This window comes from Panicum virgatum, chromosome 4N (genome assembly GCF_016808335.1).
Source record: "Panicum virgatum strain AP13 chromosome 4N, P.virgatum_v5, whole genome shotgun sequence".
Classification (NCBI taxonomy): Eukaryota; Viridiplantae; Streptophyta; class Magnoliopsida; order Poales; family Poaceae; genus Panicum; species Panicum virgatum.
The window spans coordinates 11,555,153-11,581,525 of NC_053148.1; the positions used below are offsets into that span (position 1 = coordinate 11,555,153).

At 43.0% G+C, this 26,373-nt stretch overlaps 2 protein-coding genes across 5 annotated transcripts; one reads left to right on the forward strand and one right to left on the reverse strand.

The window, feature by feature from the left end:
• Positions 1-7,263: 7,263 nt before the first annotated feature.
• LOC120670476 (probable fructokinase-6, chloroplastic) lies at positions 7,264-11,625 on the reverse strand. Of its 3 annotated transcripts, none has more exons than XM_039950571.1 (7): positions 11,252-11,625; positions 10,131-10,348; positions 9,607-9,819; positions 9,283-9,480; positions 9,072-9,209; positions 8,660-8,776; positions 7,264-7,705 (listed from the first exon to the last, which is right to left on the reverse strand). In XM_039950571.1, exons 1-7 carry the CDS (start codon positions 11,391-11,393, stop codon positions 7,538-7,540), a joined length of 1,194 nt encoding a protein of 397 aa, XP_039806505.1. In that variant the 5' UTR covers positions 11,394-11,625; the 3' UTR covers positions 7,264-7,537. The 3 variants fall into 3 exon arrangements, with proteins under 3 accessions (XP_039806505.1, XP_039806506.1, XP_039806507.1); XM_039950572.1 differs by having other exon boundaries at positions 7,264-7,691; positions 11,252-11,621; XM_039950573.1 differs by having other exon boundaries at positions 7,579-7,712; positions 8,659-8,776.
• Positions 11,626-15,484: 3,859 nt separating this feature from the next.
• Positions 15,485-25,736, forward strand: LOC120668930 (probable serine/threonine-protein kinase SIS8). Of its 2 annotated transcripts, none has more exons than XM_039948744.1 (13): positions 15,485-16,317; positions 16,975-17,412; positions 17,738-17,841; positions 18,006-19,342; positions 19,587-19,627; positions 20,668-20,736; positions 21,524-21,624; positions 22,767-22,845; positions 22,936-23,034; positions 23,151-23,219; positions 24,040-24,089; positions 24,165-24,341; positions 24,984-25,736. In XM_039948744.1, exons 1-13 carry the CDS (start codon positions 15,793-15,795, stop codon positions 25,096-25,098), a joined length of 3,204 nt encoding a protein of 1,067 aa, XP_039804678.1. In that variant the 5' UTR covers positions 15,485-15,792; the 3' UTR covers positions 25,099-25,736. The 2 variants fall into 2 exon arrangements, with proteins under 2 accessions (XP_039804678.1, XP_039804679.1); XM_039948745.1 differs by having other exon boundaries at positions 15,545-16,317; positions 16,956-17,412; positions 24,984-25,731.
• The last annotated feature ends 637 nt before the right edge of the window (positions 25,737-26,373 follow it).

A 26,373-nucleotide genomic window follows, 5' to 3' on the forward strand; every position in this document is an offset into this window, starting at 1 on the left:
TCGCGCCCTCGCTCGTCGCCGCCGGGCGCCGGCGGCGCGGCTCGCCCCGTCGCGCGGTGACCACCTGCTCCCCCCACGTCCCCGCGTGCATGCGCGCTCCCGGCCAGCGTCCATCACCGCCTGCCGCGCGACGCACGGGAAGAAGAACGGTGGGGGAAAAAAAGGGGGCGGGGTGTAGGGGTTGAGATATCCTGCGGTGCCAGTGCCACACTAGCCGGTGGGTCTGCCGGTCCGGCGTGGTGGTGGCGCACCCGCACCGTTGGAAGGAAAAAACTTTTGGCGCCTCGGCGCCATGCGCCTCAAAAAGCTGACCGGCCGGGCGGCCGCTCCTGCTCCTCGGCCGTCGTCGGCACGCACGCACGCACACGGCCGGGCTGCAGATGGGCTCGGAGTTTTTTTTTCTATGCCGGTGGTCCAGCCGGGCGCGTACCGTGCCACAGTTGTTTATCGTTGGCTCGAGCTTCGTTCCAGCTGCGCTAGCTTTTTATCCTGCTCTGTGTCTGCGGTTCATGCTGCCACTGCTCTTGCTATAGCCTTGTTACTTTGGGTCTGTTTGGATACAAGGAATAATCTTTTGCTTTCATCTTTTAACTCTAAATTATCTTTTATGTATTGAAACATACTGAATAATTTTGAGCTAAAATAATTTTGGGTTCAAATGGATTATCCCTCTCAAAATCTTTAGCTCCTCCAAAGGTGATAACAAGGCTGATTGTGCATGGTCCCCACACAAAAATTAAGAGTATGCACACACATTTAAACTTGAGAATGTGAGGAGAGGATGGGCATTAGCCCATGGATACAAACAGCCTACCTTAAACTAATTTTTAATTTACTAATTCAAAACTAAACATTAGCTCTCAAAATTAATTTTGAAATGTTCCAAACACGGCGAATAGCACTAGCACGGGTGGACGAAAAGATCATAAGCCTCCCTCGAATATACCCGCCCCAGAAGTGAGGCTTGTGTGGCAGGCTTTTGGGCGTGTGCTGTCCCCGTAAACCTGGTCTCCGATGGTTTTTGTAAAGTTTTCTTCGTACGTGAGAGCTGGATAAAGCTACTGTCGCTGGTCCTGTTCATTTGGAATTTCCGGGCGTCTCGCAGCAAAAAAAAAAAAACTCCGTAGTCCAGAGAGGGCATACGAGACGCGACAGGGCCGTTAGCTTAGGCCTAGCTTAGTAGTAGTGGGTGAGGCAGATGTGGTGCCACGCGATCCAATCACACTGGACCTAACATTCTGGTATGTCTGCGTATCACACTGGCTTATCCGTCGTCCCATTCATCGTCCTATTGAGCTCGGAGCTCATGGTCGAGTCATGCCCAACCATGCCCTTCACTCATGTCCTATTGTGTGTTTAGATTTTTTTGACGTAAATTTTGAAAGAGAACATACTATGTCAGAGCACTAAATAAAGTCTATTTAGAAAATTTTTTGCATGGATGGGTTGTAAATCGCGAGACGAATCTAATGAGCCTAATTAATTCATAATTAGGGGATGATTACTGTAGCAACACTATTGCAAATCATGGATTAAGTAGGCTCATTAGATTCATCTCGTGATTTACAATCCATCCATGCAAAAAGTTTTACAAATAGATTTTATTTAGTACTTCATGCATGTGTCCAAACATTCGATGTGACGTTTTTTGGTGTAAAATTTTGGGATCTATGTTCGCTTGGATGTAGCTGATGGCTGGTGCTGATTTGTTATGAGAGAACAGTATGCTGACTAGCTGATAACTGGTAGCTGATAGCTAGTACTGATTTAGTATGGGAGAATAGTACTGCTGGCTGGTTGGCTGACGAGCACAGCTAAAACAGCGAATACTTCCATCACATTTTCCATCACCGTACCGTCTTCTGACACCGGACCCTTCATTCAACTTCCACGCAAGTCCGAAGCTGTCATTTTATCTGTATCGATGATCATATATTCATATATGATATATCTCTCTATCTAACCCGATCGCCATGCGTCTAGCTTTCACTTACACACACACTAGTCTCAAAGACTCAAACCCTGAAGAACGCAATTTGAAAAGCTGATAAATTTAAATGACTCGCTAATACAAGCACAAAGCTACTACTTTTTTTTTTGAGAATCGAACAAAGCTGCTTCTAGTGATGTATATATCGCAAAACCCGTAACTAAGTGCAACCTTACACCTACAAACCTACTAGACCATGTCCACTTATCCGTTAGTACTTCAATATGCGAAATGACGCCCTGTTTGGATGTGTTTAGATCTTTTTGATGTAAATTTTTACTATTTTGGAGCACTAAATAAAGTCTATTTACAAAAAATTTTGTAAGGATGGGTTGTAAATCGCGAGACGAATCTAATGAGTTTAATTAATCTATGATTAATTTATAATTAGCGGATGGTTACTGTAGTATTAATGTTGCAAATCATGAATTAAGTAGGTTCATTAGATTCATCTTGCAATTTACAACCCATTCGTGCAAAAAGTTTTATAAATAGAATTTATTTAATACTCCATACATGTGTCCAAACATTCGATATGATATTTTTAGGGTAAAATTTTGGCATCTAAACAAGTCCGTTCGATGGCCCCCTAGCTAACGAAATGATTAAAGTAGGGAACGCAAAAGGGAAGAGCAGCGATGATGAGGGAAGAAAGGCTCGCTCTGCCGCCTTGCTAGCCAGCTACTTGAGCCTCTTTAGAGAAGTATAATAATAGCCTGCTTACAGGCTGAATGCTAATAAGGTGGACGAGATAAGGAAGGAGAAATAGAGGAGAAACGGACTGCAATTTTACAACTAGCTTCCACACAAGAGCCAAAACAAACTTTATCATAGAAACAAGTATGTTATGTATTAATGGCGAAATGCTAACTAATAATATACTAGTCAGCTGAGAGATTGACTGCAAAGACCCTTGCAGCTACCTATATTATTAACCTTGCTATTAGAAGCCGGCGGCCGGGTGGCTAGAAAAACTAATACTTGTCAAGATTCCAAATGCTCTCATCCCTCCTCCCCGTGCTGCTGCAGGAGGGCAACACAGATCATTAGGCCACGTTCTTGCCTTAAGTAGAACCCCCTTTGCGCAAAGCAAAGCTATGGCCTGACGGCACGTTCTGGTGTTGGTGCGTGCGTCACGAATTGCATGTCTGTCCCGTGGAATGTGGGAGGCAATGGCTCCCGGGATGAGCCCCCATCCAAGCCTGTTTCCCGGAATTTAACTGTTTCAGGCTCGCAGGCTTGCAGCTGCGTGGAAGCAGAATTCAGTGGTGGGGACTCTGGGGCTATGATTTCAGCTAGTTCATGTGTAGGGGCATGGGGTGGGGGGTCTTTCCCCCTGGTGTGCATAGAGTCGTAGACATAGCGGCCCACACGATGGCATGTTCTGCGAGCGCGTGACGTGGTCTGGATTCCAGAGCAAGTGAAGCGAGTGCCGTGGCCCATGGGCACAACACACTAGTTGGGGCGAGCACGAGCACGAGGCCGTGCCGGAGCCAGCCGCTGGGCTCCGTCCCGGTGCCAACGCCAGGCGGCGGCCGGCCAGAGAGATCGCCAGCATGGGCTTTCGGTGCCGGGGACTCCATGCTTTGCCTTGCTTGCCTGATTCTGCGTCGCTGGCAAGCTCCCTGCCCGATCAGCTGCCGTGAAAAGAAAAAAAGAGAGAGGCATGGATCGCGACGCATTGAGTGTGCGATGTGCGTCGATATCCTCTTCTGGGTCCACTGGAGATTCAGAGGGCTAGTAATATACTACTTGGCGATGCTGAGCAGGGTGGGAAACCGGATATTAGATATTCGAATTATCCGATATCCGTATCTGTTTAAACATCAATATGAATATCTGTATCTGTATTCGAATTTAATGTGGTAGTAAAGTGGATACATCCGATCCGATTTTCATTGATTTTCTCTATCCGATTCCAGATTCGTATTCGACAATATCCGACACTATTCATATCTGTTTTCATTCAAAACTATTTAAGAAATTATATTTATTTCTTACCACCCATATTATTAATTTTTATAATAAAGATATAATATAAAAGATTAAATTTACTTTTAAATATTGTTATTTTATCTCAAAATTACTTCTATATTTTTATTTATATATAATAAATTATTTATATGTTTATTACAATATATTTTTAGTTCTAATTTTATTTTTGTGTATTTATTTATTAACAATAAATAAATCATTTTAACTAGATATCTTTATTATGTTATTATACTTTTAATTTGTACATGTATAACATTTTTATAATCTAAAACTAATAATAAAGAAAATAGCTAAACATTACCTCATATATCAAGTCAATATCCGAATTCGTATCCGAATTTGAGGCATCCATTTTGCATTCGTATCCGAAAATATTCGTATTCGTATTCGATTTAAAATATTGTAAAAAGTGCTATTCGAATCCGATTCCATGCGAATCCGATCCGATTCTATCCTTAGCTGAGCTTGCTCAAGAAACCAAAGAGCTGTCGGAATCCGAGAACGGAGCTGATGGGTCTGGTCAGGTGTGGCGCCCACTGGCAGTATCATTGTTGCCACACTATTCATACACAAGGTTAGTTTAATAGTAGTGTCATAAACATTAAATTTACTGACATAATAAATTTTTTTATGAAAAAAGAAAATAGAGAGTGTCATGAAATGTGAGAGATTCGATTATAGCCTAATTCTATTGCTTCAACATTTTTTTTCTTCACGACACTTGGGAAATTGGGAAATGGATTTCCTACTCTGCCACGTGTCGCGGCTGCACATTCCCCTGCACGCACCCGTTGGCAGGATCTCTCTTGATCCTCGCGACCCGATTGGTCACGCGCGCATACTCGACACGTACTGCCTAGACGTTCGCGACAGGTTTCGTTTTTTTTTCTTAGCGAGAAAAAAAAAAGAAAGCGCGAGGCCCACATGGACCCTTGCGTTCCCAAAGGCGGCAGCCGCATCGGAGAGGGAGGCCCAGCTCGGGAAAGGGAGCCTCGGCTGGCTTGGCCCAGAGGCGGCGCGCACGGGGCCGGGGCAGCTGCGACGAGCCCGTCGGCGCGTCGGGCGCACCGAGCGAGAGAGAGGTGGGCGCGCATGTCGGGGACAGAATTATGGGAGTCGATGCCACTGAGCTATCGGTAAACCCATTGCAGGGACCATGACCAAGCCACTTCAGTGGAGTGCTTCGTGCAGATGGGTCTGGTCCAGCAAAGGTACTAGTACTCGGTAAATGCTTTTTGGTAAAACAAAATGAAAGTTTGCGGTACAAGACGTGTGAGGAACTTTTGCTTTTGAAGTTTGGATAGTAAATATTTTCTTGGTCATTTTTTGACATGCCACATGGAAATGGTGTGGTGTGAAGGGATCTGACGTAGAAAGTGCCACTTCGGCCTATCTTGAATATCTAATGTTTAGGGCAAGGTAATAACTTGTCGGCAAGGTAATAACTTGTCTTGAACATCATATACTAAAAGGACGGTGATATGATTTCGATTTATGCATTCCTCTGTTACTTGTTTTAAGTCATTTTGTTTGGTTGGCTTGTCAGCTAACCAGACAGTAGTGCTTTTCTCACACACCAAATCAACACTAGCCACCAATCATCAGCCAGCCAATAATACTTTTCTCTTATAACATATCAGCATCAGCCAGCAGCCACAGTTAGCTGAACAAAATGATTACTCCACGTAGTACCTACATGCAAATTTGGCAACTCTTATTGAGGTAGTGACAATAACCTGTCTACACGATTTGAGATCTCGACTCGGTACATGTGCATGTGATAACTTTTAGTTTCTCAATTTGACCACAGCTTGTGTTTGTAAACAGAGACTAGTATTTCCTCCAGCCTCACATGAATCCCATACGCGTCTGCACGTAGCGCTTGTGTGTTACGTGATTTCTTCAAAAAAAAAAAACTTGGGCGTACGTGCACACGTGGGGATGCCGAATCAAGAAACTGTTTACGGGCTCCCCATGAACGCGGGCATGTGCTCCTGCCGTCCTCACTAGTCACTCCCTCCTCTCAAGCTCAACCCCAGCTAGCACTGTAGCCCACCATGGTTTTGACCGGTCAGACCTCGGACACCACCTCACCAACCGGGGAGGGATTTTAGCCCGGCTGCTTGGAATGGAACAATGGCGTGCACCGAGAAACGCAGACCAAAGTTCCTCATCACCATCCCAGATAAGCTTGTTTACTCACGAACCGAGCCGGGCAGAGGCTGCTGGGCAGCCGCACTTGTGGAACCGCGTACGCCGGAGAGGCCCTTCCCCTGAGCTGCAGGACCCGCGCACAAGAACCGCAGGATCCGCGGGGAGATCGCGCTGCTGGGAACGGGACCGAGCACCGGATCGGAGCGCGAGCACGAGCAGCCTGTGCCGTGCTCGCGTTGGAGTTGGGCGCGGGTGCGGTGGTGTGTGGCGCTTGCGAGAACCGGGCGCGCGCGATCTCCATGTCGGGCGGAGATCGCGCGGGATCCCTGGGGACTCGCGGGCCGGCCGCGCATCGGCTGCTCCGTCGTCCTCATCCTCTTCGCGCACGCGGTCGGTGGTGTCCACACGCACGGCACCGGCAACCCTGCTGCTCGTGAGCCATGATTCCGGCGTGGGAGTCTGCTGGAAGCCTGAAAGCCGCTGCAGTTTTCAGTGCCCGTCGGGACTCGCCAACGGTGAATCTCGAGTTCGGCCAGCCTAGTGAAGAATTAGCTAGGGGAGGAGCACATGCACAGGACTACAATCCTTTTGGTCGAAATGGAGCAGCACGTGAAACATTGAGCTGCCACCAGACACACGTTGTACAGAGAGAAAGAGGAAGCGAGAGCAGCTGTTATTGTAAAGTTTGTGGCATGGATCATGGATGGCTAGTTGATCTCATCTCAGTTCTAAAAGCTTTGACCTGCTTGCTAGGCATAGGGGGCGGCTGGCTAGCAGTGGCAGTCGTCGCCTAGGTGGACAGGATCGCGTGATTCTGGCCAACATTCTTCCGAGTGATGTCCCCAAGTTCAGGACTGGTGTCTGCAAGCAAAGTGAGGACATGCGTCTCCCTCTACCATGCACCTGTGGCTACAGACAAGATTTTCTTAAAAAATATTTAATAAAAAAATATAATTTCTGGATCAACTATGGCGAAATTTGGACTGTTCCCAGTTGTGTGTGGTACAAGGGATTCGAACAAACTAGTCCGGCCTGGTAACCCAAATTAGGCCCGAGCCCAAATCAAGCACATGGTGTAGCATCGACAGCCTCCCAGCAATCCGGGGAACTGAGAGATCACAGAGCAGGAGCAACAGGTAATCAGAGCCACGCTTCCCGTGGCAAACTACTCTCGCGATGCACTGATGTTATTATCCAGCAGGGCTGTACAGGTATTCAGAGGCATGCCCACCACGCATAAACCTGATCGTGATGGCTCAGAATCCAACTTTATTACACACGTAAAAAATGGACAAGAAACAGCCTCATGCACCGGATTATTTGGCCTGTGCCGTCACACCACCAAGATCTCAACTGGTAGGGAAACGAAATCGCACCTGATCTGACATGGCGCTCTGCTTATTCACATTGGCATGCACAGCAAGTAGGAGGCTGGTCATTCAGGCAACGACGCTGGCCAGGAAGTCGAGCACTTGCTGTCGGGCGGGCAGTGCTGGAATCGCGCCTCTCTCTGTCACCGTCAGAGCTCCACAGACGTTTGCAAACTTCAGGGCTTCTCGCAATCGGCCGTTTAAGCCACAAAAATGATAATATGAGTTGTTGTAAGCTCAATTTGTGTGCAGAACAAGAAATAGCAGGCTACAGTGAAGAACAAGGATGTCCAAACAAGAACGAATAATGCATAGTTTAATTGTTTGTGTAGGTGTGAGGCACTAACCGAAGATACTGAGTATGCCCAGACATAAGCTTTGCCTATCTCGGTAGAGAAGTACTGAGACTTTATATATTCATGGAATAACCTATAGCTAATATCTAAATCAGTGAGCACCAAGTGACTAAAGAACATGCCTCTCGTGGCGGGAAATTTAAGAGAACATAACCGCCAGTAGCAACATATGCATATGCTGTTATAATCTTGCTGTTACGCCGTTCAGTACCCCCAACCATAGATAGACATGGTTTAGTGATTCCTTGCTTCAGATGTAAACTAGATGAATTGGTACGAAAAAAAATGGTGAATGCAACTTTAATTTCAGTACACAAACCATAGATCCTTTTTAGCTGTGCCAGCTTGTTTTTTTTAATCATGGAGTTAACAAAACCCTATTCTTAAACTTCGAAGTCAAAGTTCCATATGAAGTTATATTGACAAAGATTTTTTCCCCCTTAATATTCCATAGCTTCTGGATTTTGGGTGCTTTCAATATTCAGGATATGAAAAGTTTAGTTTCATACACATATACTGAAAATTTCTCAGCTTTATATATGCGGATTGTGCGTCTCTATAGGTATCCAACTGAGCACCTTTGACTCTATGAAGTAAATATACCGTACATTTGTGTCACACTGTCACATTAGTTAATTTTAAAATTATTCCATGCATCCGTCTGTATTAAAAGAGAGCAGGAACACTGCAGCAAACTGCAGGACCACCTACAACAGAGTTTGACCTACTTCCTGAAAGAAGAAAATAAATCAAGTGCAGGCTCATATTCTGTAAGCTGTAGGTTCTAGACATACCTGGAGCAATGAAAAATCTGTGGCTAATTGAGATAGTATTCCAGCAACGAAGGCATCTCCAGCACCAGTTGTATCAACAGCAGTTACCTTCAGTCCACCAACTCTCCCACTAAAATCCTGTTATTTACAAATGCACTGTAAACGATTTTTGCCCCAGACCTACTTACATAAGATACAATTACCAAGTGAATGCAAGAAAGAATAAAACAAGAATGTAATATCTAGGTGTTAACATGATTGCTAGAAATGAATAATTCCATTTATATTATATCAAATGTCGTATTGTCGTGTGACTTTTATCGGACAATGAAGTATGCTTATGCTCATGGAGGAAAAGAAAGAGGAAATGACATGCCACAGCAAAGAATAGTAGTAGTAGTCTCCATATCAGAGGTGCGTAAAATTAAATTACCTTAGAATAATACCTACAGCCATCTGGACCTTCAGTAACAAGAAGCAATTTCAGGTTGGGGTGAATAAGTTTCTTCACAACAGCATCATCATATGGATCCTCCCCGTTCGTCAGAAAGGAAACTTCCTCTTCACTTATCTTTTAACAATAGCTACAATATAAGCAAACCAACATACCTCTTGCGTTTAAAACAAATTAGTATACTTGTTACCTTGATAACATCAGCAGTTTCCCATATGCTCAGGATACCATCTCTAGCGTCCTCAACTGATGACCACAAAGGAAGCCTCAAATTCGGATCATATGAAACAAGTACTCCAGCATCTCTAGCTGCTTTGGCAGCTGCAATGTGTGCAGTTTTACAAGGCTCAGTTATAAGACTTATTGAGCCATGATGGAATATTTTCGCCTAGCATATATAACATGATTAGGAATTAGGATACAATCAGTTTTTCGTGAATATATGTTACATGCTTACAGATACAAGCAGTGGTCATAGTAACTATTGAAATGGCAACATAGTGCCTTCTTATACCTTCCTTATTAGATCAAGTTCAAGTTCTTTTTCTTCAAGTAGCATATCAGCACTTGGATTACGATAGAACATAAATTCACGTTCACCATGACTTCGTAGTGTCACAAAAGCCAATGCTGTTCTAGCATGAGCATCGAAAAGTAATCCTTGAGTGTTTACATTATTCTGCTTCAATATATCAGCTAGCATATAGCCAAATTCATCATCACCAACCTACAAGTGTAAAATTTATTAGTAGAAACCAGAGAAGATAGAAAATAAACAATGGCGATAAACAAGATGAAAAGGATAAGTAACAGATCACTATCAGGAATATAAATGAACGTATAGTGTAACGCAAGCACTAGTTTACCGTAAGTACGTACAAGATTGTAAAAGAAACAAAAATGAATCAATACCACATAAACTCCATGTTTTTCCTTTCCCAGGTTTCAAACAGAAAAGTGTATTCGCACATGTTTGAAACCCCTGTAGTTGCGCTAACATCTGGATAAAGATAAACAGCACAGATGCAACTATGTTACCTTCCCAATAAAAGCTGATGACCCACCAAGACGAGCTATTCCAACTGCAACATTGGCAGGTGCACCCCCTGGAGCCTTCTTGAAGGCTGGTGCTTCTGCCAATGACACTCCATTGACAGTTGGAACAAAGTCAATTAGCAATTCGCCAAAGCACACTACGTGGGGAGAATCGCTCATTCCAGGGGCACCATCACTGCTTAAGACCGCCTTTGTTTGAACTAGGTGAATCAAACAGGAATCAAATCAGATTCTTTGGATTTGACAGCATCGTGTTAGACTGACAAAGCATCTTTATACTTATCCAAAAACATTATATTGTAAATTGAGTGACCACAGACAGGTCCATAATAATCAATATCAATGCACGTGAGAGTTGTAGAGTAAATTCCAGTTACATGAACAGAAAAATTTGAAGAGTTACCAAATGCTGATCAAGTAACCAAGATACTAGCTCTATGGTGCTTTATGTTTCAGGAACCATAACTTCAACAAAAAGAATTACTTAGCATGCAAATGCCAAGCTATAAGTGAAGTGACCCCATTGCATCAAGCAGAAGGGATGCCGCTTTAATCAATAACTTAGCATGGCCTGTTTAGAGCACTGAATTGCTACATTGTTGACTCATGTTTCATGTAGATGTACACGCGTCAGTATGGACTTCAACATCCAAAACTGGGCAAATTTGCCATCCTAGTATGAGTGCAGAAAATTTTGCAGCCACGATGCTCATCACCCCTAAACTGTGAGCACTGCGCATTGGACATTTGGAAATGGTAGAGTAACCAGCTTTGCAGAACACAAAACACCCTCCCAAACCAACCCATGCCAATGCCACCAGTTCCAAGTACCATTTGCACTGAAATCACATGCTACTATGCTACAGGCCATAAACACACCAACTAACTCATATTTCAAGTACCACCCCCAAGTTCTCAAAGCCCATCTCTTAGCGCTGCTGCTACAAAAATCGAGAAGATTTTTAAAACGTAGCCCCAATGAAAAGTAGTGGCAGCGAACCGTATGCTGAACAAGTGAACAGCACATGCAAACGGAAGCACGCTCTTAAGTCTTAACGCCTTAACGGCGCGCGTACTAAGCCCACGCACTCCGCACCCACTACCTGCGCGCGTCCGGAGCGGCGCGGCAAAGGCGACGCTGCGGGGCCTCTCGGCGGCGGAGAGGGAGCGCCTGCCGCCGGCGCGAGGGGACGAGGAAGACGACGGGAGGCCACGGCCCGCAGCGCACGCGGCGTGGAGAGCCATACGGGTGTCGATCAGCCTGACTGCGCAAGGGCGGCGCCGGCCGAGGCGGTGATCGGGGCTCCGAGGGAGGCGTATCGCCGGTCGCCGCGGCGGGCGGGCGGAGGAAGCGAGGGGGCGAGCTTCCGGGTGGATTTTGGGCTGCGCAGCTTGGCTAGTTGGCTGCCGGTGAGTGGCGTGGCCACTGGTCAGAGGCCAGACCTCCTTGGGCGTTGCGCGGGGTAGCTCGCCTGGGTGGCTGGATGCCTGGATCATGATCGTACAAATGGATTTTAGTCTCTCGTCTCCTACCAACCAGGCATCCAGCCATCACATATTCCTTATAGATGTGATATGAAGGAATAATAATTACCGCAAGAAATATTCCTTCCTTATTTGAATCTCTCGTCCACTACTCCTCTCCGTCAAATTATAGTTCGTTTGATTTTTTTAATTCTAGATTTGACCACTTGTTTTTTTAAAAAAATTGTGCAAAATATTACTATTTTTATCGTGGCTTGCTTTATTAACAAAAGATCTTCAAGAATAACTTAAATTTGACTATATTAGTATAATTTTTTTTGAATAATAACACGAGTCATCAAACTTAGAATTAAAAAAGTCAAACAACATATATTTTGGAACCACCAAGCTAAGCAATACGTATGCATCACACATCTCCGGGTATGTGAAATAAGGAGAAGGAGATTCAAATAGTGTCGTAGGCGGTTGGTGGAGTTCCAGACAGACAACTATTGCGGTCTTCTCCTCTTTTCTTTTTTTTTTGTTTGAATTCCAATTTTGAAATGCTAGGTGCGCATGCCAGGCACCATGCCACCAGCACACGAGCTACATCCTCGTGCTCTGAGTGTTTGGATTAAATTTTAATTAAATCTTAAAAGTGTCGAATGAAATATCTTCTTTTCAAATGCGATACTTGTCACACAGTAAGCATGACTAGCTTACGTGCATGGGAGGGATCAGGCGGCCCTCGTTTGATTTCATTTTCTTCAAGCTCCGCTGCTATATATCAGTCTGTCACTTGGCGTGCTTCATTGTGCATAATTATCACTTAAGAAAGTGGTAACCGCAGGACACCAGTATCATTATTCATTACCCCTACAGGCATACAAAAATCAGAAAAGAAAAATAAAATAGCAAAAAAGAAAAAAATTAGATCGAGTGACCTTGTTGGGCCTTTCTGGGCTGAAAGAAGTCACTACGGTCCAGTCCAGTCTGCAGTCCATTATCCCACCATCGGACCCTTTCGAATAAACATGCAGTTCTCCCATATTCGAATAAACATTGCTCGGTTCAGTTACCAAATTTTCAATCTTGGTAATTGTGCACACACAATTACTAAGACTGTGAATTAGAAAACCAAGCCGGAGATCATATCCCATGACACACTCTCCTTTCTCTCTCTTCATAATGATTTTGTTATATCAGCAAATTTAATGTTCATGACACTCCTATTGAGATTGATCTTATTGCAAGCATACCTTTAAACTTATATTTGATTGGTTGGATAAGTTAAGTTCGCATTGATATTTTTTTGAAAAGCAAAGGTGGCATTAATATGATTGTTATTTTTTGAGGGGAAATATGATCGTTATTTGGTACCTGGATTGTCTTGAATATTATTCATACTCGCCTAGACAATGGAATCCGGATCCAGCTACACAAATCACAATGAAAAAAAAAGCTCTTTGACATGCAAGAATATTTTTGTCCCACTAGGTTATATTAATAACCGTTCGTCCGTTGAACCAGTGGACCTGCATCTCGTAGCCCGTGTTTAAATACTCGCGACTTGTTTGTCCAACTGTGCCTTCGATCTCTCCCAGGCTGCTAGTGCTAGGCATTTGTCGGATTTTAGCAGGAGACCTCGCATACGGCGTCCGCGAGGAAGCTTCATACTACGCTCCAACCTCTGGTCCCCGTTGAACAAGTCTCCACATCCTGCCATTGTATCTCCTGTCTATACTTGATAACTGTATAGACTTCAGCAGCCTGGCCATGTCATGCCAGCAAAACCATTTTGTCAACAGATGTGTACAGGTCAGCAATCCCCGTGAGAATAGAGAAGTCTCGTGCCATGACTTTGAAGAAACACGCACACACAAAAGTATAGGCAAATACACCGGGCACAAAGAAGATGCGACCACAAAGCTTAAAACGTTTGCAATGCTAAAATTTGACCAAGAAGTGGCAAAAGAAGAGTACGTACTATACCGCCTGCCAAAGGCGGGGATTAGTCTACGTAGAACGCAGAATCTTCAATGCCACCGTGGCCGCACCAACTTTCCACGTGCACGCACCCCTCCGTCGTACGAGGCCCGCCTGAATCGATGCACAAATAGGAAAAAAATAGAGGGTAAACTTTTTTTTTGAAAAATTAAATAGAGGGTAAACTACCCGCGTGAAAGCGCCACTATAAGAAACAAACGACGAGCAATGCGAGCACCGAAGCCAACCACGAGAAATTCCACGAGGGGTGAGGCCCCACACGCTCGTGGCTGCGCGGGGTAAGTCCCGCCACACGCAGACACACCCCGCCGCCCAGCTAGGGATGAAAACAGACGGAAACAAACGGGAAAATCTCATTTCTACTTCTGTTTTTATATTTTTTGGTGGAAACGGAATCGGGTTCGGAAAATACGGGTACGAAAATAGGATCGGGTTACGCGGAAGTACAGAAACGAATCAATACGGACGTTGAGCCGGAAAAAATAATACGATCAAATATTCTCCGGTATACATTAACAAAGTCACAAAATAATATACACATACGAAGTTATAAATCCAATATTCACTAGTATGCCATGTGTTAACATGTTAATATGCATACTTAGTGATTGATATGTTTTTGAACATATACATTTTTAGACATATCTTATGTAGATTAAAAACATGATGAAAAATAAAATAAATACGGGTCAATTCCATGTAAAAACGGGATTCCTCGGAAACAGACGAAGAAGCCTCATTTCTACTTCCGTAAATAAAGAAACAGAATCCCACAAATACAGAAATAGACAGACAAAAATAGAAAACGGAACGGATTGGAACGAGAATATTTCCGTTTGTTTTCAACCCTATGCCAGCAGCATCACCCACGCGCGGGTCCCGCTCCCGCCGCGGGGTCGGGGGCTCTCGAGATCCAAGGCTGGGCGCGCGGCCTCCGAGAGGCCCGAGCAAAGCAAAGACCCACCACCACCAGAGATGGCAGCAGATCGGGTTCGGTGCGGGTATCCGCGGGTTTCGGTTTTTCGGGTTTCGGGTTTGGTGTTAGTTTTTCGCCCACGGTTTTCAGGTTCGGATTTGGGTTTGGTTTCGGGTTCGGTTTCGGGTTTTGGTTTCCACCCGTTGATATCCAATGGATATTCGAAATAAATTATTTGGAATTAAAACTCATGTTTTATAATATGTTAATGATAATTTGTTTACTTAGACTATTAAATTTATTGAAAGTTGAGTCATGAAAATATTTATTATTTGTTGCCTCTTGTTTATACATGTGAATATGTGTATATTTATCCGCGGGTTTCGGGTATCCATTCGGGTTTCGGGTATCCGCGGATTTGATTTTGGTGATGGATTTCCACCCGAATCAGTTTCGGGTTTGGGTTTCGATTTCGAGTTTTGATTTTGGGTGCACAGAGACTCCACCGGATCCGAACCCGACCCGTTGGCCATTCTTAACCACCACCACCAGTGGCCAACTTGCCTGCCTGCTTGCAGCGCGGCAGGCTGCAGCCCACCCGACCCGGCGACGGGCAAGTGGCCCGACCGCAGGCAGGCCCCACCAGCATGCTAGATCGAACGAGAGGGGTCCCGCGCGCCAGTCGGTGGGCTGTCCACCGCGCGAGTCGAGTTCGCTCGCCTTCGCTTTTCCGGCTCACCCCGTCCTGCGTGTCGCCCTTTTTCTTCAGACCATCACTTCCACTCGTACACCACACTCGGGTTACGTCACGCAGGCGTTACGGTCACTGACTCGCGGGGCCACAGAACCGAGCCCCACATGTCATACAGACTAGGTGTGAAATCGCCCGCCGCCAGCCGGGCGCCTTTCCGAATTTAATTAGTCGCTGCCCACCAATCGCACTCGAGCCCCCGGATTTTCGGTTCACCCAAAGACTAAATTTGGGTTGCCGCTTGCGTCAGCTCGTCGTGGGAGGAGAGCGGTGGCAGCCGCGGGGGAATAGGAGCGAGCAAGCAGGCGGAGCGGAGTAGCAGCAGCAGCCAGTTGCAGCGGTCGAAGCATAACGGGAATAATTTAATGCGGCTTGGGGTGCACGCGGGCAGGTCAATCCTCGCGCTCCACCTCCTGCCCGCCCCCGCAGCCGCATCCGTAGCCATGTTGGATCCACCGCCCCACCACCGGTAGCTGCGGCGGCGGCGGCGGCGGCGCGGCGGAGGGATGAAGAACTTCCTCAGGAAGCTGCACATCGGCGACTCAGCCGGCGGCGACGGCGCCTCGTCGCCGGCGCCGGTGGCGCCTCCCCCGCCGCCAGCGAAGAAGGGCGAGCACAAGCACGCCTCCGGGTTGTCGGGCTGGCTCAGCTCCGTGACCGGGCGGCCGCACGCGCCTCCTCCTCTTCCTCCCCTCCCGACCCCTTCTGCTGCTGCGGCGGCGGTGGCGGCGGAGGTGGAGGCGGAGGAGAAAGCGTTGGCGACCGCGCTGGCTTCGTCGGTTGAGGAGAGGAGGGTTGCCCGGGAGGAGGAGTCCCGCAAGGAGGCGGAGGACGAGAGGAAGCGGGAGGCGGAGATGGAGAAGAAGGAGAAGCGGGAGGCGGAGCTGGAGGACTACCACATGCAGCTAGCGCTCGAGATGAGTGTGCGGGAGGACCCCGAGGCGATGCAGATCGAGGTGGCCAAGCAGATCAGCCTCGGCTCCTGCCCGCTCCAGAGCTCCCCCGCGGAGGTCGTCGCCTTCCGATACTGGGTACTCAGCATCTCCACCCCACCTCTCCATCCTATTGCCTTCTTCTAAGTAGATTGTTCCCGTTACTGCGATGGGATCTACTCGTGCTATGTTCATGCGAATTGGACGTCAGAGCAGAAATGGGTTTCATGTGTTAGTTTGGCCAGACGTCTGCTGTATTATGTATCGATCTTGGTCATGGTGGTGTTCTTCTGATAGACGTTGAACTCTATCCTGGAGTGGAATGGGTATCGGATCATGGAATAATGTAGTTAGGTAACTTAGCTCATTATGGTATATATGCTTATTTCCTTTTCTGGTATATCTCTGAAATTATGTTATTCAGGAACAGCACACCTTGGATTGGTCTACCGTTCCCTTTTCTTTTTTGAGGAAAAAAAGTTAGACCATGATTTTGTAGTAGTGTGTTTTAGACCATAATGAACATCTGGCTTGTTTTATAATTATAGAAGCTACTGGCTACCCATGCTTTTGTAGGCGACGCATTTGCAATGCACTAAAGCGCTCAGTCAATAGCCTAGAACTAGCAGCATCCACCAGCCACCATTAGATGTTCTCCTTCATCAGATATTGTTAACAAGTAAAACCGCCCTATGTATTTGTGACTCTTACCATTTTCTTACTTTCTCATATGGTAGATTTGTTCGTGCTTCACAGAGTTTCAATGCCCTTAGCTACGACGACAAAATTTTGGATGGTTTCTATGACATCTGTGCCACTGGGGATGAGGCCACATTATCGACCATACCCTCTTTGATGGAACTGCAAGCACTCCCTTTTTCACATGGTGCCAAAACTGAAGCTGTATTGATCAACAAAGCACTTGACTCTGAGCTTGTAGCACTGGAGCAGAAGGCACTTATCATGACTGTGGAAATTCGCTCAAAAAATTCAGAGTTTGTTGGCCGCACTTTGGTTCAGACTCTAGCTAATTTAGTTTCCAACTACATGGGTGGACCAGTCATTGATCCAGAAAGCATGCTGTTGAAGTACCGGAAAATGAGCAGTGCATTGAGAGCTGATATAAGAAGTGCAGTTATACCTCTTGGGCAGCTAAAAGTTGGTTTGGCTCGGCACCGTGCACTGCTTTTTAAGGTCAGCAACAAATTGCATTGTGGTCAGCAATCTGAGGCATATTACTTTTGTTATTATGAAATCTGTCATAAACAATAAGTCCTAGAGATGCTGTCGTGGATGACAATCATTTTGAAATGCAATATCTTCTCTTCAGTACAAAATTTGACATGATCACTTTCTTGCTATCCTTGTTTAGTTAGTAGCATAAAAACCTGATTTCATTTTTGTTATGTACTCAGCTGAACTCATGACATAACAGTTGAACACATGTTAATGCTTGCAAACTTGTTTGTTTCTGGTCTTTCAGTATTTTAATGTCTATTCTCTGCATACTTGCATCTAGGTGTTGGCAGACAGCATTGCTGTTCCTTGTCGACTAGTTAAAGGAAGGCAGTACACTGGATCAGATGATGGAGCTTTGAACATCGTGAAATTTAATGATGGAAGGTACTGTGTGTATCAATCCCTTGATGAGAAGTTGTTTTTTTAGTACTTGGATATTAGGGATTGAGATAAGTTTGTCCAGATTTCTGATTTCAGCCCCTTGTGTTAGCAATGGGTATTGCATTACATTAATACATTACCATCTATAACGCACCACATGTTTACAGGGAATGTATTGTTGATCTCATGATAGATCCTGGTACTCTTATTCCATCAGATGGTGCCGGCCTGTGTAGAGAAATGGAAGACTGTTTATTCGTAGATGATCAACATGACAGTAACACTCAGTTGATTTCTTCTTTCAGTGAAGCTTCGAGTTCCATTCATGGTTCACTTGAACACGAATCACTTGAAAAAGAATTCACACCTAGCAATGCTGGGAATTCTGGTCCATATGGAGCAACAAATGCCCAGACTGACAATGACGTATCTGGGTCTGGGGTCTCAAGTTCATTTGAGGAACTATCATTTAGCACATATGCAAGTGAAAATGTGCCTATTATCCATGAATCTAATGCAGATCATACCGTGACTTCAAAAAGCAAAGATAAGTCGATCACATCAAATAATTCGTCATCAAGTTCACCTCCATCTTCTGAGATGGGCAGTACTCCAGCTGTACGGAGGAAGAAGGTGAAAGATGTCTCGGAGTATATGATTAGTGCTGCAAAGGAGAACCCCCAGTTAGCAGAAAAGATTCATGCTGTATTACTTGAAAGTGGAGTTGTGCCACCACCTGACTTGTTTTCAGAAGAATCTAAGGAACAACCAAAGGACCTGATTGTTTATGACACATCTGTATTCCAAACGAAAGATGAAATGATCAGGACAATGAATGAGCTTGAATCCACAGCACACGATGGTTCTGGTGGCCATGGTCCTTCGTTGCCACATCATCCTGGACATGAGCTCAAGATTGTTCGTTATCGGACGCCTCTTGACCTTAAGCCTGTCCAGGGATTGGGTGTTTACCATCCGTTCGATTCCCGGGATAATGCTGCTCCCTCTATACCTTTGTATGAACCATCTGCACCTCCCCAGGAAAATCCATTACAACTTATGAAGCAAATGCCTGTTACAGCTGCTGCTGTTGCAACAGCTGCCGTGGTTGCGTCTTCAATGGTCGTCGCTGCAGCTAAATCTAACAGCGATATTAAACTAGATGTGCCTGTTGCAGCTGCAGCCACGGCTGCTGCAGTTGTCGCTACTACTGCTGCTGTTAACAAGCAATATGAATACCTTGATCCTGGCTGTCAATTGCTTTGCTTGCCAAGTTCATCAACCAAATCAATCCAAAAAGGTAGCCATGACTTGTTGGATAATGATCATCTGGATAATGCCCTCGAGCATGAAAAGGATTCGGTTCAAGCACCTCAGGAAACTGAGCAAGTTTCTGATAGGTCAACTGGGACAGAGAGTGCAAGATCTGAAATTGCTTTAGATGATGTTGCAGAGTTTGAAATCCAGTGGGAAGATCTTACACTTGGAGAACGTGTTGGGCTGGGTACAATTCTCTTTGACTTTTGCAGATTCAATTTCTTTGTCGCTCAGCTTGTATACCTATCAATTTATTTGCAATGTTACTGACTAAAGATTGCCATTAGTCATGGCTTTTCTTGACTAAACATAACTAATAACATAAAACATACTTTTTCTGAATGTGAAAATAACATAAAACATACTTAGAAACGTGAAATCACGCTGCCTTGTATTTCAATGCTGTTCTGACTTGCTTCTTTTGTCTCCAGGATCTTTTGGAGAAGTGTACAGAGGTGAATGGCATGGAACAGTAAGTTCTTAATTTACCTTGTCTCACTAATTAGAATAAGACTTGGTTGAGATAATAAGCCTACTAAACTTATGGTAGAATTAGATCCAATGTAACGAAGAAATATTAGGTTCTAATAGAATAATATGTGAAGAAACAAAATGATCCCTCTATTTCACCTTGTCAAAATTTAGAACAGTTTCCATTCTTTGTTGCAACTGTTAGAGAGTTTATCTCCTCTGTTAGAGTTTATCTCTTCCCCTGATTTAGGAGGTCACGGTTGAGTGTTTCCCGTGACCTTCCCTTATGCGCCTGATCTCCCTGATCCTACTCCTATAAATCAGGTAGAGGGTGATCCTAGGTAGAGGTCTCTATATATTGTAACTCCTGTCATTCAGTTGAATATAATCAATATTCGCGCTATCAGCAACTGCATAGGAAGTCATACACTCCTTTTTATAGGGACACTGAACACCACCAAACTGAGGTAGCACTAAATCTTGTTACAAGTTACATCTAGGCGCGTGTCTGCAATAAATCATGTCTTGAATTTTGTATTCAAGTGATGCTAAATCTTGTTACAAGCTACAGATAGGCACATGGCTGCAGTAAATCATTTGTCTTGAATTTTGTATTCGAGCAATTAAGTACCACAACTATGTATGGACCCATATGTAGCTTTGGTACTAATCTTGACTGCCTGAGGGGGTATTACTTCTATGTATTGACATGAGATCCACGTTTAAGTCAATGTAGTAGTCATCAAGGTGTATTTAAACAATTATTTAGTCTTAGGCAATTCATTCTCCCTAAAAAAGGTTTCTGACACATTGTAATAGTTATCAGAACTATATTATTATTGTCTATCCTTACCTGAACTCTAGATGCTTGGACTTGTAAATGAAGAGTGTTAAAGCTAAAACAACTAACCTACAAATGATTGATTTGATTTAGCTTAAACAGATCTCATTTGTTTCACTCTGTGCACAAATAGTAAAAAATGTCCATTTCCATCTTTGTGCTGCTTCTATTGCATCATAGCAATTTGCTGCTCTGTGTAGGAAGTTGCGGTCAAGAAATTCTTGCAACAAGATATTTCAAGTGATGCTCTGGAAGAATTTAGAACTGAGGTATATGAATTTTCACATTTTAAAATTTTGAAGGCTACAAAATGGAATACTGTTAGCTTTATAATGAATTGATTTATTCTCTCAATCTGAATGGATCAATAATCTTGAGACCATGCAGAACTTACGCTCTGTCCTCTGTCATTTTTAAGCTTGGAATTACTACTCAAACAGAACACGACAGTATTTATTAAGCTTGCATAGGACCAATAATAAGATGTTGCTATTGAGCTTAAAAATTTCTCAGCTGCATATCCTAGTAATTGCAGCAACTTACCATATTATCCCTTAACAGATGCTACTCCTGCATCTTAGCAGTTGAAGTAAATGCAAAGCTTAATTAATCCAGACCATTTGATGAAAAGGAATGAAGGGCATGTATTCATTTGAGGTAACTGTAAAACAGCTCAAAAAAACCAGTGGTGGCACTTCAAACACATCAAGGTCATAATGTTTGTTTGGCACTCTCGGCATGGTATGACATGAACTGACAAGCATGATAATAAAACCAAAGCTCTGTTGATCTACACAGTTTTGAAGTAGACCATGGTGACTAACAAAATCCAACTAATTACAGTTAGCTGACTTGAATACAACTGTTTTTTTAATGATATTGGTAATATATTAGAGTTCAAACATATTTTAGTCACAAAAGAATTTAGTGCTTGTCTGACACCAACAGCATGGTATGACATGGAATTATCAGTTGGCACATCGACATTATAACGATTATTTTCAATTATGCCAAAAATGTTCATGTTTATTTATTACAATATTTGTTTCTGTTTAGGTGGGAATAATGAGAAGATTGCGTCATCCTAATGTTGTTCTTTTCATGGGGGCTGTTACTCGTGTACCTCATCTTTCCATTGTGACTGAATTTCTTCCAAGGTACCGTTTTGCTTCCTTGTTGAAATTTTATTTTAGTTTTTAATATTCAACTATTTCATGGATTATAATGACAGCGCCAATCTTTGTTGAATAATGCTTGATTGCCATTTTTTGAAGAAGTGTGTTCTATAAATAAAAGAACTTAATGGATGTAACGTGTGTAGTGTCCTATACAGATACTTTTGTGGTTAAACTAATGAATCTTCCAGAGTAAAAAAATGTAATGCCACAGATCTCAAAGTTTCACTGTTATTACTTGTGGCAGGTGTGTAAAATCATCAGGTCCTCTAAAAGAATCTAAAGTTTTATGGTTAAATTAAAATTTCAGAGCGAAAAAATGTGATAAGATTCCACAAATATCAAAGTTACTCTGTTACTGGTGGTGGTGGTGGGCGTGGGGGGTTGTGGGGTGGGGGTGGGGGTGTAAAATCATCAAATCCTCTAACTGGAGTACTCAATCTACAACACTCAGGCAAAAATCTACACCCTTTGCTTCTGCCATCCTCCTGCTCCTCTATTCAGTCCTCCTTTTTCTCCTTTGCTGATTCTTTGTTACTTTTACTTGACAGTTTATTGATTTATCACCATTGAATTTTTTTCTTAATAAAGTTAATCCATCTTGTATAAAATATGGAACTGTCGATGGATTGCCTTTTGAATTTCTGTTGGTCCAGCTTGGTCAAATGACAGTCTTTTTGAAATGGCCCAAAGTACTCTTCCTAGAAAGTATTAGTGGAGAAAGTATCAGTTAATCTCAGCCTATCTCGCGCACTGAATTTTTCTCTGCATATTTATATAAAAACACTGATTGTTGTAGACTTCTGGAATAGTGCAGCAAAATGCTTCTAAGAAAATGGGAAGTTGCGCCCACTGGGACCAGCAAGTTGCCAGGTTTACACCGTGGTTAACAGCAAATATAGAAGAGGATGTATAACTGTATAAGAATAGTTTAAAATCTAAACACATTGCAGGACCTTAATGAGAGTACAGGATCTAGTCATTTAAAGCTGTATATGCATAGTATGTTAAAGCATTGTTCAGGTATAGGTTCATGGCTGTAAATCATTATGTTTTATCTGTCTTTTCAATACAATTTGACTTGCATAAATGCACAATTACAAACTGTAGTATTGACAATGCAGAGGTAGTTTATTTCGGTTGATCCATCGGTCCAATAACCAGTTGGATGAAAGAAAACGTTTAAGGATGGCACTTGATGTGGTATGGCTAAGTTACCTTTTGTTTTTGTGTTTCATTCATATTGAGAACTTCGATCTATCTTTTCTAATACTTGGTTGTTGTCTGCCACAGGCTCGTGGCATGAATTATTTACACAATTGCACCCCTGTCATAGTTCACCGAGATTTGAAGTCTCCAAATCTACTTGTTGACAAAAATTGGGTTGTGAAGGTAATAAACATGTCCATTAACAGTGGTATGCTTTGGGTCTTGGGCATTTCTAGATATATAACAATTATACCTGTCATTTCTAGATATATAACAATTATTACTTGTCTTGTGTTTAGGTTTGCGATTTTGGTTTATCACGTATAAAGCATAGCACCTTCCTCTCCTCAAGATCCACAGCTGGAACAGTAAGCTTGCATAATTATGTTAAATCGAACATTTCTATTTCTTACAATAAGAAACTTGTTCTTGAAAACAGCAAGTTTATATTTGGCTTGCCTTTTAGTTCTGCTCATTTGTAAAACTCATTTCTATTGCATTTTGTATGAATGTATATAGGATACCTCCCAATAGTAGGAAAATGATTGAAACGCCTGATATTGACTTTTATTGTAGCATTAGGATTGTTATGTGTAGCTAGAGGGATTAGAGCATGCAATCGTGTTGGCCAGGGCTAGAAGCCTATTTGAAACTCGTAATTCATTTCATGTTGAGATAAATCTAAACTTGCATTTTTGATCCATCTATTGATTATGCCATAATTTACTCTCTGATGGTTTGATGGATTGGAGAGGATTGTCTGATTCTGAAAAAAATGCTGAAATATTTAGTTGGTTAATCGTGCTTTGCCAGGTCCAGAAGCTTGTTTAAAACGCACAATTCACTTTGCCTTGATATCAACGTAAACTTTCATGTCATCATGTGGGTATGAGGATGAGATGGATTGGAGAGGCTCATTAGAGCCTGAAACATTTACAGTATTTTACCAGTTCTGAACCACCCCCTCCCCTCCCCTGCGCGCGCGCATCTGAATTTGATAATGTCGAATCAGCAGTCATTTATAAGCTTTCTATTTTTTTTCTTGTACTGTTAGAATTTGGAACTTTGATGATGCTATATCAGCAGTCTTTTATAACCTTTTGCATTTTGAGTAGTTTGCATAGTCAAAACTCAAAAGCTGCTTTAGGCTAAATACTGAAGCTGCTGTCTGCGCTATATCAAATGCAGGCAGAGTGGATGGCACCAGAAGTACTTCGAAATGAACCATCAGATGAAAAGTAGGTTTTACATGTTGCTCTCCTTGATTCGAAATGGTGTTGTGATTTATGAATGTCTTTTGCATTTGTTTTCAGATGTGATGTTTTCAGCTATGGGGTCATATTGTGGGAACTTTGTACATTACTACAGCCATGGGAAGGTATGAATCCCATGCAGGTTGTTGGAGCCGTTGGTTTTCAGCAGCGACGACTTGATATTCCAGGTGGTGCGGATCCTGCTGTAGCAGAGATAATCAAGAGATGCTGGCAGACGTTAGTATGCTTTAACTCCTGGGCTGCAATGGAATTTTAACATCTATAAAGTGTTACAAAATTGTTGAGGCCTTAGATGTGTAGTTATTTACTTAAACAGTTGCAGTCGTGAATTGGTAAATTTTCTCTCACACAAATACTATCATGAAATTGTGAAAGTAAAGGCAGACTTCCACTCACCAATCCACACACAAAAATTCTTAATGCATTTTTTTAACATAAGGGATCATGTTCTCTATCCACTTACAAAATTTGAACTTTAAATTCAATTTGTACGCGGAGAAACAAAAAAAAGAGAAATATCACAAGGGGATATGTTGGACCAATTGGAATTGGGCGGGGAAGTAAATTGAGCCTAAATTTTGCTCAGGAGTTTAAGCAGGCAAAGTGGCTTGGTGAGGGGAGTAAAATGAAGTTTTCCTTAAATTTATGTTTTGTTGGAGACTTGGAGTATATCTTTTGAAAAAAAAAATTGTGTTGAGAGAGATCATAATATTTTGCGATATACTGAAAAAATAAATATTCTGAAACACTTAATTGCATTTTATTAAATTGAATGTTTGGTGCTTTTCCTTTTGTCCTTATCAATCTTTTGCGTCTTACTTAGTTTCACCATTCTGTTTTATCTACTGTTTCATGTAGGGATCCAAAAATGCGGCCATCATTTTCAGAGATCATGGCTGCTTTGAGACCATTATTGAAAAACATGCCTGCTAACCAACCTACCAGAAAGCGGACACAGCAAACAGATGATTAAGAATATGGTGGTCAGTATCAGCTGACGACAAAAACCAAAAAGAAAGTGCGCTGGTCTGTCTTGCCTTCCCCGGCTTCAAGCAACTGACTATCTGTAACTATCACCATTGTCTTGTACAGTACGCCAAATGCATATCTGATGAAAAAAGATGAAATTTTGGTTCCTTTGCCCTCAGAATACAGCATTAGGTTCTCCATTGAAGCCAGCAGAGTCTGTCCATCTGCTGAAAGCCAACCCAAATAACACAGTTCAATGAAACAAAAAGAAAAGAAAGGGGAAACGGAGTTAATGAAGGTTGCTGCACAATATTGTTGCAGGCACAATGGTGTACTGGAGCCAGAAGTTGACATGCCAGGTAAACCAGGTCCCTCGTCTCCTGTTCAGCCAGGCATCACTTTCGTTAGTCCTCGACCTAATGGAGTATTCATCTTTAAGGCCCCATCCATCAAATTGTAATGTTCTTCGACAGAAAGGTCGTTTCGCCCTTAGAATCTCACTTGCAGGCCCATGTGTATATCACGTCCCAGCAAGTTTGATGTAATTGTCAATTAGATTACAAAAGAAAATCTGTTGATTGTACTTAAAATAATCATTCTTTCCAAGGGGAAAATGCCGAGCCTCTCTTCTTACCTCTTTTATTCGCTGTTATTTTACTTGATGTCATCATTCTTTGCGCCCTATTGAGGGTAGACCACTAGCTGAAACGGCGCGCTTCTACTGTACATGAGGTGTGCATAGTAACATTATGCATTACTGCGGTGACACGTGCAAATAGTTTCTAAAAGAGTAAAGTACATCACCGGTATCTAAACTTGTGTCGTTGTATCATCCCGGTTCCTAAACTCACAAATCGACCGTTCAGGTGGTCAAACTTGTTCATCTGTGTCATTTCGGTCGATAAACTTGTTTCACTATATCATTCCGGTCCCTGAACTAGAAAATCAAACATTTACGTCTTCAAATTTGTTCAATCATGTTATTTCGGCCCCTAAACTTGATTTTGAGTCTCATATGGATCAAAACAAGGCGATCTAAAATCTATATATCATAAAGTAATTCATAATTTTTTCATATAAACTTGAATGAAGATAAACTTTATATCAAAATGGTAGCCCTCGACGTAATCTACAATTTTATAGTTGAAATATTTTTGAATTAAAACTATTTAGGGTCTCAAGATATTGTTGTAAGTTTATAGATTTTGAAATTTAAAAGTTAAAATTAAATTTTGGGATTCTAAACAATTTTAATTCAAAAAAATTTCAACTGCAAAGT

Excerpts from the sequence above, each read along its gene's own strand:
- LOC120670476 (XM_039950571.1), bottom strand. The coding sequence starts at position 11,393 with ATGGCTCTCCACGCCGCGTGCGCTGCGGGCCGTGGCCTCCCGTCGTCT. Across the intron at positions 9,820-10,130 it reads CATCAGCTTTTATTGGGAAG|GTTGGTGATGATGAATTTGG; the intron begins GTAACATAGTTG and ends TTACACTTGTAG. Across the intron at positions 8,777-9,071 it reads GCTGTAGGTATTATTCTAAG|GATTTTAGTGGGAGAGTTGG; the intron begins GTAATTTAATTT and ends TGTAAATAACAG.
- LOC120668930 (XM_039948744.1), top strand. The coding sequence starts at position 15,793 with ATGAAGAACTTCCTCAGGAAGCTGCACATCGGCGACTCAGCCGGCGGC. Across the intron at positions 22,846-22,935 it reads TAAGGATGGCACTTGATGTG|GCTCGTGGCATGAATTATTT; the intron begins GTATGGCTAAGT and ends TGTCTGCCACAG. Across the intron at positions 24,342-24,983 it reads ATCAAGAGATGCTGGCAGAC|GGATCCAAAAATGCGGCCAT; the intron begins GTTAGTATGCTT and ends TGTTTCATGTAG.